The sequence below is a fragment of the Lampetra fluviatilis genome, chromosome 7 (assembly GCF_964198595.1).
Source record: "Lampetra fluviatilis chromosome 7, kcLamFluv1.1, whole genome shotgun sequence".
NCBI classification, from domain to species: domain Eukaryota; kingdom Metazoa; phylum Chordata; class Hyperoartia; order Petromyzontiformes; family Petromyzontidae; genus Lampetra; species Lampetra fluviatilis.
The window spans coordinates 4,864,500-4,877,079 of NC_136281.1; the positions used below are offsets into that span (position 1 = coordinate 4,864,500).

Genomic DNA, 12,580 nt, shown 5'->3' on the forward strand with positions numbered 1-12,580 from the left:
ATGTAGCAATCACCACAAATGCAACTCAATTTGTAGACTCCAGGATACTGTAAGTCAGGAACGACATCCTTCACAGATGGAATCAGATCACGGATTTTATGCACTGTACTGAATCGGACTTGGATCTTATGTTTGTTTAGAATTTTGGAGATCTTTTTGGTCACGCCTGCTATGTATGGTAACGTGATGGTTTTGGTCGGAGTTTCAAGTGGCTGTTTCTGTGTGGTGGGAGAGACAGCTTGGCGGATAGAGGGTTGCCTGAGTCTTGGCTCTAGAGGCCTGGAGCTGGCTCTGAGGTCCTCGAGCCTGAACAGAGTTTGGTTTTATGTTCTATAATGAGCTCCGGAGCTAGAGTGGAGCTGGAATTAATGTGGCCACAGTGGAACTGGGGTCAATGGAGGCACAGTGGAACTGGAGCTGGGACCACTGGAGCCAGAGTGGAACTGGGGTCACTGAAGCCAAAGTGGAACTTGGATCAATGAAACTAGAGTGGAACTGGAGCCAGAGTGTAACTGGAGTTGGGGTGACTGGGGGTGCTCTGCAGCCTGGAGCCGGAGCTGAGGGTCGGGAGCAGCTCCACTATTTCCTGCCTCCACTATGATGACAACAAAAATCCCTGACTGTAGTTGAATATTGAAAAAAACCCTCATACAATCTGTGTACGCATAAATCATTCAAATATTCGTGTTATGGGCAATGGTCTTACTCAATACTGCACCTCCGATTAGCACGGTTGGCTACGTACGGTGCGAAGGAAGTTCAACGTACATACACACTGCACTATCATCATCAGCACCACTTGCAGCATCTTCAGTTGGAGATCTGACTTTACACCATGGACCCGCACAGAACCACGTGCCCAATGCATTCGCCACATAAACGTTTTCTCTTAAACAGTATTCATGGCGGGTGTCGTGGTTCACACCGAGCACAGCGTGATGTCACATTGCAGAGGCAAGACTGGATGTCACGGAGGAGAGAGAATGCAGAGATGTCACGGAGTGCACGGTTATCTCACAGGGTGGGGTGATGTCACAGCTCAGAGGAAAGTTACGATTTTACAGTTCGTAGTGTGAGCTTTGCTGTTACCATACACAAGGGCACGCTGTGATGCCACAGGTTGTTCAGTGTGCGAACAGGTCCATGGCTCAAGCTCCCTCAATCCTATTTAATGCCACGTCCCCCCTCTTCCCTCTTCACATACTCTCATTTTGTCATCGTATTGTTCACTCATTGGCCGAATGAGTGAAAAACAAAAACATTTAATATGCAGACTATAATTTGAAAACATTATTTCTTAAGCATGCAATTCGATGCGGCTCTTGTGACCACTGGGAATCAATATAAATCCATGCCAGCATCATTACACCCGATTCTTACACTTGAGATTTGGTGCATGCAACGTTCGTTTGAGAATTGATATCAATGAGATGGGATACGTCGTCGTCATTGTTGATGCCAACTCTTCACACGGAAACTTCCGCAGTGGGCCAGAGCTCAGCAGGCCACTTACATGACCTTTGTGGGCCACCAATGGCCTCGAGTTAATGGGTATCTCTTTTTTATTATCTTAAAACCCCGTCATATTCTTGTCCTTTTAAACATAAAACACAAAACGTTAACCTGATTGGTCTTTTTCAGAGGTTGGCAACTTGTGGCTCCGGAGACGAATGCAGCTCTTTAAAGACTGCTTCGTGATTTTATTATTTATTAAGGCCCATCTCACATTCACATGCATTGTCGCTCTTAAAATAGTTTTGTTTTTACTTAAAGCTTTCGTGACTACAGGAATTAATATTCTTTGGGTCTTTCGGCAAAGTCACGTAGATAGGTTCAAAGAGAATAACAAAAAACTACGTTTCGATCGCAACACAAGCGGTCCTGATGACGACCGCTTGTGTTGCGATCGAAACGTCGTAGTTTTGTTATTTTCTTTGAACCTATATACGTGACTTTACCGAAAGACCCAAAGAAGTTTTTTTTGCTACAGAATTCCCAAAAAAAATCCTCTTCTTGTTATTTTGGTTGCCTCGTCTATTTACACGTAGTAATAACTTGTAGTGTGGGTTCGCTGGCAGGTAAAGAGGATGTGGAGCCAAGAGCCGCCGTGTGCTTCACAGTGCTGCTGGGAGCTGAGCTCCAGCCTGGGAGCTGAGCTCCAGCCTGGGAGCTCAGCTCCAGCCTGGGAGCTCAGCTCCAGCCTGGGAGCTGAGCTCCAGCCTGGGAGCTGAGCTCCAGCCTGGGAGCTGAGCTCCAGCCTGGGAGCTCAGCTCCAGCCTGGGAGCTGAGCTCCAGCCTGGGAGCTCAGCTCCAGCCTGGGAGCTGAGCTCCAGCCTGGGAGCTCAGCTCCAGCCTGGGAGCTGAGCTCCAGCCTGGGAGCTGAGCTCCAGCCTGGGAGCTGAGCTCCAGCCTGGAGCGGGAGCTCAGCTCCAGCCTGGGAGCTGAGCTCCAACCTGGGAGCTGAGCTCCAGCCTGGGAGCTCAGCTCCAGCCTGGGAGCTGAGCTCCAGCCTGGAGCGGGAGCTCAGCTCCAGCCTGGGAGCTGAGCTCCAACCTGGGAGCTGAGCTCCAGCCTGGGAGCTCAGCTCCAGCTTGGGAGCTGAGCTCCAACCTGGGAGCTGAGCTCCAACCTGGGAGCTGAGCTCCAGCCTGGGAGCTCAGCTCCAGCCTGGGAGCTGAGCTCCAACCTGGGAGCTGAGCTCCAGCCTGGAGCGGGAGCTCAGCTCCAGCCTGGGAGCTGCCAACTCGACGCACGTGGAATGTCCCACCGCAGTGTCCATGAGGGTTGCCATTCCCAGTTGCCGCGGATGGCACGGTCTATCAGCAGGGCAGCTCACGGCTTTTCCTGGATGAACACCCGGGGGATGGATGAAGCATCGTGAGGATAAAAATAACCCCAAGGGTTTTACAGGTCACACGCAGATGAACTCTACACCCGAGGCCATCTGTGGGCGAGAGCAGAACATAGGTGCAACTTAATGCAGCAAAACTTTAGTTGCAACGATGTTTTTTAAACTTGGCTTAAGAGTTAATTCTTTGATAATGCACTCATTGCAATGGTTATCACATCAACTGTTATTGGCCACGGAAATCAATTGGAACCACCAAAGTGATTCCATCTCAGGTGGTACCGGCAAGTGTGATATTCAGCTTCAGGGTTCAAGGCCTGACCGTCCCACGATGTCAGAGGTACCCGAAGCACGGCACGAGATACGGAGGAGCCTCCGCCAAATCACTTAACAGAAATAAAGTTCCCAACGCCAAGCGTCACTCCAAAGCAGTTCCACGTGCAGGCGGCTGGCTTGGAACACCAACTCCAAACAGCTCGGAGTCCCGCCCAACACCGCAACGGTCGTCGCTACAACCACTTTCACTTGAAACCAATAAACTCGCCACTTCCTAAACTCTCATCCGCTCAAACGCGGCCGTAACCATGGCGCGACCACGCCGCTTACTTGCCACTTTCTTGTCACGGGGGGGGTGGGGGGCGATTAACGAGGGCACCGTCCCGCGACAAGTCGCCCCCCCACGGAGAGCTCCGTCACGCGGAGCCGGGTTCGCGGCGCGTGCCGACGCGGCCACAAGGCGAGCGGAAAGTAAAAAAACAAAGTCACCGGCCATTAACATTCCGCGTGGTGTGACGCACGCGGAGCTCAACTCGCGCCCGTGCAGCGGGGACCCGGCATAGTTTGGTGTCAATCATTTTATTAATATCGTGGAGGACAAGGCAAGGGGCAATGACATGTAATTTAAGATTACTTTTTAATGCACGTGGGTTTTTTTTTTTATGGCTCAATGAAAAAGCTCATAGGCAGCTTTGTCAATCCACTGCTGGATGAGGGCCTCCGCATTGCGTGTTCATCACGAGCATTATGGGACCGCACTTTACCACGCTGGTGAGTGTGGGGTGGCGAGGTGGTGGCTCCAGGACAGGTTCACACAGCTATCGATTGCCATTACAATGAGCTCTTGGCTGGGAATCGAACTCGGGTTTGCTTGGTTTATCGTGCAGTGCTTTATATATTGCGTCACCACTTCACCAACACTGGATTAACGGAATCACAAGTAATAAATAAACGTAAGATAATACAAACTAAAGCAGTGCACTCTCTATATAAAAAAACAACTTATGAGTCCACGTGTTAGAACATCAAAAGCCTTTATTCAGTGCTTTTTACAATGTTGTATATCGGCAAATACATGACATCCGCTTCAAGATTAGAATGGTGCATGAGCTCTAGGCACAAGATATTCTCAGAGCCCAACACGACCTAACAACTGTACACGCGTATACACGCACTAAGGATGTAACAATTGACTTGGTCAACAATTTGATGACTTTTCAAAGTCATGATTTGGAGTCGCAATCAATTTTTCTCCTTGTAGTTTGTGTAGTCTCCAGTGAGACGAATTAATATACTTTAAAGTGGCATCAATGAATATGAAGGAAAAATAAATTGGTCCTCAGACAAACAATCTGATGCATGGATTTTCATTGTTAATCGTTACATCCCAAATGCACACGCTCGGTAATTAGCCTCACGCCACCAGCACCACAACACCCAGCTCTCCTCGCCATCCTCACCAACCCCCGACACGATGCCGGACGGCGAGGTGCGGTGCCCACAAAAGCGCCACCCAGCAACACGCCGTCCCGATAACGAGCCGATATTGACGAGCACGATGAGCCGATAATGAGCTGTCCAGCCATCCGCTCACGGTGCGCCGTCCAGCTATGTGTTGTCCTACCAGCAGGCGGTTGCCCCAGCCACTGACTGACGGATCGCTCGCTGCCCAGTGACACGTCGCCCAAACCCACGACGCCCACCCACCCACCCGCCCGCCTGCGCAGTACGCCGCTGGGGCCTCGGTGGCCACCATCGCCACTCGTCGCCGCGGTCACCAGCGCCTGCTGACGTTCAGCTGCTGCAGGTGATCGTTCACGAAGCGGTGCGGCGGGAAGCGCGCCACCATCTTCTCCCGCGTGAGAGCGCGGAACTCGTCGGCTCGAAACTCCACCATGTGCCCGCTCTCCTGCTCGCGGCTCATCCACGCGCGGCTCAGCCAGTACTCGGTCTCCGCCTCCGCCTCCAGCCGCTGCCGCAGCTTCAGCAGGCTGTTGTGGGACACGCGCAGAGGCCGGCGGTGCTTGCCGGCCCACTGGCGGCCGCCGGGGAGGCCCATGCGGAGCAGCGCTGACAGGAACATCGCTGCTGCTGGTGGTGCTGCTGCTGGTGCTGCTGCTGGTGCTGCTGGTGCTGCTGCTGCGGAGGAGGAGGAGCAGGAAGATCAGGAGGAAGTGGTGCAGACAGATACATATTTCAGGGGGAGAAATTGTTTGGTTTTTTACCCTTTTATCTGGCAACAAAACTGACACCTTTTTTACAAGGAGTCATGTTTGCATAGACCACAATACCTGCAGTCATTATGCAAACAAAAAACATAACTCTGATAATGTATGCACTGTCCTTGAAGTTGATTGGTCTACACCAGAAGACAGCTTTCCTTAGAGCCTAGGCGTCATCTGGTCCAACACCATGTGAGAATAGGCTCTAAGGAAAGCTGTCTCGGGTGTGGACCAATCAACTTCAAGGACAGTGCATACATTATCAGAGTTGTGTTTTTTGTTTGCATTATGACTGCAGGTATTGTTGTCTATGGAAACATGACTCCTTGTAAAAAGGTGTCAGTTTTGTTGCCAGATAAAAGGGTAATAAAACAATTATCGGAGAAATAGTTTCCACTGCAATGAAAATTCACCGATTTCGGAAAGCGATATTGTATACAAGCCAAGTTTGCGTTACGCAATATTTTATGTGTCTATAAATACATTCATATCAGGAAATATTATTAATTTACAACTCTACATTTACGAAAAATCTCACAAATTGGTCAATGTCATAAAATGGCCATTGTAAGAGACGTTCGCCTGTGGGAAACTTGGACAAGGACCAGATCAATGTGGGACGCGGGTTCAACCCACACCGCTAAGTGGTGCACAAAATAGCTTAAACTATGCCGAGTTGGCTGGATAATGGTGGTAATTAGGGCTTAACTTCTCACTTTATTCCGGGTCGCTGGTTAAATGGACTAGGCACGTGATTAGTGACCAGCCAGAGTGCGACGGGAAATATTATCGGGGTCATCGTCCCACAGACACCGACTGAGATTAAGCCCTGCTGGTACAGAAATGACATCCCGAGCCTGTCCGTATGGACTCTGAACCGTTGGCCCTTCGTCAGCTCGTGCTTTCTCTGGGTTCCTTTCACAAACATCCCAATGTAGGGCCCTGTAAAGAGGTCTGACACTCAACGAGCTATTTATGGATACATATTTACGTTTTTTTTAAAATAATGTGAGAGCGGTGGGGCAGCGGTTAGCGCACTGAGCAACCCGAGTTTGATTCCAGCCCATGGCTATGTACTAGGGCTGAACGATTAATTTATTTCAAATCGAAATCGCAATTTGAAACAATGCGATTGGCAAATTGCAAAAGCTGCGATTTTTTGCGATTTGAAAAGTCATATTACTTTCTTATTGGAATTGTTTAATTTGTATTACTTCATTTATTTGAACAATTGTTCTATGTTTTATTGCTCTATTTCAATCAAAACATTTTAATAAATACATGTTGGAAGGTAATTCATATCTCTTAAGTTCTCATCCTTGCATGAGAATATATAGAGCAGTTCATGTTGATGGTATCATGTGGCAATGCTCCATCACATGTTTTAAATCTATTACACAGTGAACATTGAACCGAAGCTTGAATCGCAAATCAAATCGCAATGTCAGAAAAATTGCGATTAGATATTTTCCCCAAATCGTTCAACCCAACTCTGTACGTAGAACTTCTTTCACACCGTACGCGGCCAACTCGTGCTAATCGGAGGTGCCGCCTAACACGGGTGAGCCGTGGGCAGCGGCATATGAAACCCTCTTGGGATGCCTTCCCCATTCACACCACCACCCCCCTGACCAGCGTGGTGAAGTATGGTCAAACAACCCCGGCAAACGATACGGAGGCCTTGAATCCGGCAGCGGATTGACAGAGGTGGGGGGGGAGCAATGAATGACTGCTGACAACCACATTAAGTCATACCTGTCAACCCCCAACCCCTTATCAGTGCCCGAGCTTATTACAGACCAAAGCAGACTTGATTGGTGACCCCGTGCCCTTATACATATCAACGTTCATCCGACAAATATCCCATCGCGAAATAAGACAACAAAAACGATGGTGGCCCCGTATTGTAAACGTCTGTACGCCGCACGAACCTGACAACTCAACTTCCCTGTGAAAACAACGACGAGATGCGGTGACAATTAAAAAACACAACAACAACAACCACCACCACAATCGCGAACGCGTTCAGCCCGCGACCTTGATCCGAGCCCTGCCCTAGGCCCTCACCCGCAAGGGCTGCAGCGTCTCCTTCCCCCTCCTCCTCCCTTCCCTCCCTCCTCGCCTTATTAGCACGAAGACACACAACGAGAATGTCGTCCCCGGGGGGGGGGGGTGACAATGAAGGCGAACGCTTCCAAGCCTCCCTCTCGGCCTCGGTCTCTCACCCTCGACGGGAGCGCGGTTCGAACCACGTGGACACGTGGTGGGTGCCGCGTCACGGCTCCACGCGATGCCAGATCAGAGGGGTTGGTGGTGCTGCTGGGTGGGTGGAGGATTCACACAAAAAAAAACCTCTGCTCGTATCGATTCGTCGATTCTGTCAGTGCAGTCGATTCGCTTGCGGGTGGGGGTGGGGGTGTGGGGGGTGGTGAATGGGGGTGTGGGGGGTGGTGAGTGGGGGTGTGGGGGGTGGTGGGTGGGGGTGTGGGGGGTGGTGGGTGGGGGTGGTGGGTGTGGTGGGTGTGGGGGTGGTGGGTGGCGGTGTGGGGGAGGTGGGTGGTGGGTGGGGGTGGGGGTGTGGGGGTGGTGGGTGGGTCCGGGTACATCGATTCGGAAGTTTTCTTGACATGCAACCTTGCACCACCACGCCCCCTTGCGTTTAAAATCGATAAAAGCCGATGGATAATAAATACATTGGCGGTTTGATGAAACGAAGAGTTGTTACTCAACGTGACCGTGCGTATTGTGTGTTTTCGATGATTTTTCTTCTAAAAAAAAGAATAATTCTGAACACGTCTCGCTGCTCTCCCCAGAAGGGGCATCTCGCACCCCAGGTTTAGAAGAACCACTGCAGTTATCTTGTGGATGGTATTGTTAGATTTTAACACTGTACTTATATATTTAGTCGTTTTAGTGCTGGAAGCAATCGACATATTCGGCGAGAACGAGTTTTATGAGAAGCCCCCTTCATTTACAAACATTTACAGCATTATTTGAATACAAATGCAATAATGTATCTTCAATTAAATATTTTGTGCTTTCATTTTTACCAAAATATGGGGGCTTTAAACGTAATTTGTCCCGAGGCAATTTTCGTTAAAGTAAAGTTTTTTTATCTTGATTTATGTTCATGCAGTTTTTATATATTCCGTAACGCAGTTGTTTTTGTACCGATTCCTCGTTTTCTTCATCGAGGTTCTGTGTCCATTTTGATTGATCCCCAGATCTCTCTAGCCAATAACACCTGATTCTGGTACCCCCGAGTTATCGCGCCTTGTTAAAACAAAATCTACTTCGAGCGAGTAATCTGGGTCGTTACGGTGCGGGTTCTCCCAATCAACTTCATTACGTTCCACAATAGGGTCTGTCATCTTAGATTGTATCGTATCACGGGTAACCCCGTGAAAAGGAAATGTGTAGGAATCAGAGGTGTGGACTCGAGTCATGTGACTTGGACTCGAGTCAGACTCGAGTCATGAATTTGATGACTTGCGACTCGACTTGGACTTGCATAACAATGACTTTGTCCCACCTATGAGATGTGGACTCGAGTCATGTGACTTGGACTCGAGTCAGACTCGAGTCATGAATTTGATGACTTGCGACTCGACTTGGACTTGCATAACAATGACTTTGTCCCACCTATGAGATGTGGACTCGAGTCATGTGACTTGGACTCGAGTCAGACTCGAGTCATGAATTTGATGACTTGCGACTCGACTTGGACTTGCATAACAATGACTTTGTCCCACCTCTGGTAGGAATAGCCACGGCATGTCTCTCTACCTTGTTAATTCATACAATTCCTTGCCAGCTCAAACCCAGATGGTTTGCACATCGCCACGTAAATAACCTCTCGTTACAACAGCTCTCTCGCCGGTTCAGCCGTTACACTGCTGGATCGAAACGTCGTGATATATTGTGATATATTTATTTTTTGTTTCATTTTATTTTTCTACCTACGTGACGTTACCGAAAGAACCAAAGAGTATGGATTCCAGCAGTCACGAAAGCTTTAAATCAATATTTAATTCATAGCTGTCAACCCATGCGGTTTACCCCGTGTTCTTGTACAGGGAAATTTAGTTTTCAGGTCCATACGGCGTACAGCCGCTTCAATACGGGCACATTTAAAACAAATATTTGTTTGTGTTTCTCCCTTATGACGGGGCTTTGTTGGATGAACGTTGAGATTTATAAGGGCACGGGGTGACCAATGTCTGAATTGGTCTGTAAGATAGGGCACTGATTAGGGGTTGACAAGTATGTTGATACTGGTAGGAACCTGTGCTTACACCAGCCTACAGGGGATTATTGTGTCCGTCCTTCGTGCAGGGCGGGGCTGGGTGGGGAGGGGAGGGTGGGGAGGGGCTGGGTGGGTGGGGAGGGTGGGGCTGGGTGTGGGGTGGGGCTGGTCACCCCGTGGTGCCCTTATAAAACTCAACGTTTCACCTACTCACGCCGGCTTGTGCCCGCCCTCACAGTCGGGCATATTTGCGGAATACACCACGCCGCCGTTGACCCTGGCCATTGACCGAGCAACCCAACGTTCCTACCAGCTCCCTCCGCAGGGATGTGTTTAAATGGACATGTTCACACAAAGTCAAACCGTGCCACGCAGCGCTCGGACACCAGCGTGCAATTTGTGGGTTCGCGCGTGATATAGAGGGGCCCATTCGTTTCGAACATTCCCACTGGTAACGGTTATCGTATTCTAAGGTTTTCGGTAAAGTCACTTGATACAGTCACTTGATACAGCTATCGTGCTGTGACGGTCACAGCACGATTGCTGTATCAAGTAAGTCTTACTTGATACAGCTATCGTGCTGTGACGGTTCCACCTGAAGACGGAAGCTTGTGTTGCCTCCGAAACGTCGTGATTTTTTATTTTATTTTTATTAATTTTAAATTTTTACCTACGTAACTTTACCGAAAACCTTAGAATATGAATCCTTGCAGTCACGAAAGCTTCAAATCTAGAACGGTTATCGTGTTTCCCAACCTTCGGAAACCGGTAATCGATTCGGAATACCGTAACCGGTTTACCGTTTCACAAAAATCCAATCCTACACCTGTCAGAACGGCGAGAGAGAAATTGATGCTTGGATCGAATCGCTATTTTTAAAGCGTTACCAATCAAAAACGCACTGCAGACTCAACAAGGGGGAGAAAACCTCTACAGTGGCAACGCTCGCATGGCTGGATCGGTCTCAATGGTGCCCCCTGCTGACTTGTGAAACACTCCGATATTATGAATACAAATTCGATAAGCAGGTTTATCTCGCCGCCTTCATCCAGCAGTAGAGAGGCAAAGCGCTGTAAATGCACGTGTTCATACCGGCGGGTTGACCTGTTGAGTAACACGGCGAGGAATTCGGAGCCTTCAAACCAGAAACTTCGCCAGGATTTTTCTGTTGCGTGTCGTCATTTAGAAATGTTTCTTGTTCATGTTTTTGTCTTGTTGCGGTTGCACCCGAGTCAAGAGCTGCATGGCTCACAGGGTTATACCCAGAGGTGTGGACTCGAGTCATGTGACTTGGACTCGAGTCAGACTCGAGTCATGAATTTGATGACTTGCGACTCGACTTGGACTTGCATAACAATGACTTTGTCCCACCTATGAGATGTGGACTCGAGTCATGTGACTTGGACTCGAGTCAGACTCGAGTCATGAATTTGATGACTTGCGACTCGACTTGGACTTGCATAACAATGACTTTGTCCCACCTCTGGTTATACCTAATAAATGAAACTGAAAAAAATATAATTGCGACAGGAGACAAAACGGAGGCAACAACAACAAAAGTTGAGCTGGGAAGTGTAGGGGGAAAAAAATATAGCAGTCGAGAAAATACTTAAGAGTTGTGACAAAGTGCACACTACAAAAACTAATATAATTCAGCGGACTGAAGACGCAATTCAACGTTAGAATAAAACTTGACACAATCACGAGGCAAACGCCGAGGCTTACCTCTTCCATCAAGACGATTGGCAGTAACGAGATGGCACAAGGAGGACAAATTGCAGGCTTCATGTATTTTGTAACCGAACTAAACGGCAACGAGTTACCTTGCAGTATTTCCTTGCCACGATTCATAGCATCAAAACAAAAACCACGCAACATTCACTCGATGACAATGGGGGTGGAAAACTATTGTCGATGCAACGCAGTGTGGGGGGCCAGGGGATCGCATTGTCCCAGCCCTATACGTGACCGTACGGGCCCTTTGAGACACAAAGGCTCGATTGCAAAGCCCCCCCCCTACCACCAGGTCGACACATGTTGGGCAATCCTTTTGTCAACGCTTTGAGCGAAGGCGCTCAATAAATATAATTTAGATTATGGGTCCTGAAGGAGCAGCGCTTTTAATTGACATGTAGAGGGCGCTGTCTGCTAATGCGCGGACATTCACTTTCTGTAATTTGGAAAATGGGACGATCATGCTAATGGTCAAATGATTGTAATCAACGAGACTTTGCAGGTACAGTGCTGTATATTACTCGGGTCCATGTAAACATGTCGATGGCTCGCAATATCCTGCCTCCTGAAAGTGGGCAACCCCGAACCAGCCGTAAGGCACGTGGTCGGTATGTCGTCACCAAGCCTCGCCCATCACCTCCACGGAGGAACAATTTAGTTACCTTCACGTTGTCAAATTAATCGGGTGATCAAACTGGCAATCAGTAAACGATTAAACAAATATAGCAGCTCTTAATAAATGTACGATCTGCCACATACAACGGGTGCATTGACAAAATATTGCTGCCATGCCCCTTGCAAGAACGTACACACACGGAAGCTCACAACCACTTAAATATTACATTTTAATATTGCGTGCTGCAAAATCCATTCAGTTGAAGCAACATTACTTTGTATGGACCAAGGTCAAATTTTTAATTATGTAACTGGGCTTGGCTAGTTGTGTACACGCACAACTTTAAATATAACGCATGTTCACGATGAGGTCAGACTTACAGGCCCATCTCCTTTGCCCTCTCCACTCCAAAGAATGGCAATTGCCCAAACATCATCCTACTTTATAAAACATTTCTGTCATAAGGCAAAGAATAAGCAGTTGTTTTTTTTACCTTACCTTAGGCACACGGTAGTCTCCATAACCAATTAAAATGCACGTTACGAAAGGTTTCTGATTTCGCAAAACATCTCGTGCACAAGGCTTGTGCAGTTGCAGCAACAACAACAAAAAACCCAGACACACAGAGGCAGGCAGTG

The 12,580-nt window shown here is 48.5% G+C and overlaps 1 protein-coding gene across 5 annotated transcripts; it reads right to left on the reverse strand.

The window, feature by feature from the left end:
* Positions 1 to 4,141: 4,141 nt before the first annotated feature.
* Positions 4,142 to 7,636, reverse strand: MRPL57 (mitochondrial ribosomal protein L57). 5 transcript variants are annotated; one of them, XM_078857922.1, is made up of 2 exons: positions 7,414 to 7,636; positions 4,142 to 5,242 (listed from the first exon to the last, which is right to left on the reverse strand). In XM_078857922.1, the coding sequence occupies exon 2, from the start codon at positions 5,205 to 5,207 to the stop codon at positions 4,899 to 4,901; it is 309 nt and encodes a 102-aa protein (XP_078714048.1). In that variant the 5' UTR covers positions 5,208 to 5,242; positions 7,414 to 7,636; the 3' UTR covers positions 4,142 to 4,898. The 5 variants fall into 5 exon arrangements, with proteins under 5 accessions (XP_078714048.1, XP_078714047.1, XP_078714046.1 ...); XM_078857921.1 differs by having other exon boundaries at positions 4,142 to 5,260; XM_078857920.1 differs by having other exon boundaries at positions 4,142 to 5,263.
* Positions 7,637 to 12,580: the final 4,944 nt, after the last annotated feature.

Bases quoted from the DNA above. Each gene is read 5' to 3' on its own strand.
- MRPL57 (XM_078857922.1), bottom strand. From the start codon at position 5,207: ATGTTCCTGTCAGCGCTGCTCCGCATGGGCCTCCCCGGCGGCCGCCAG.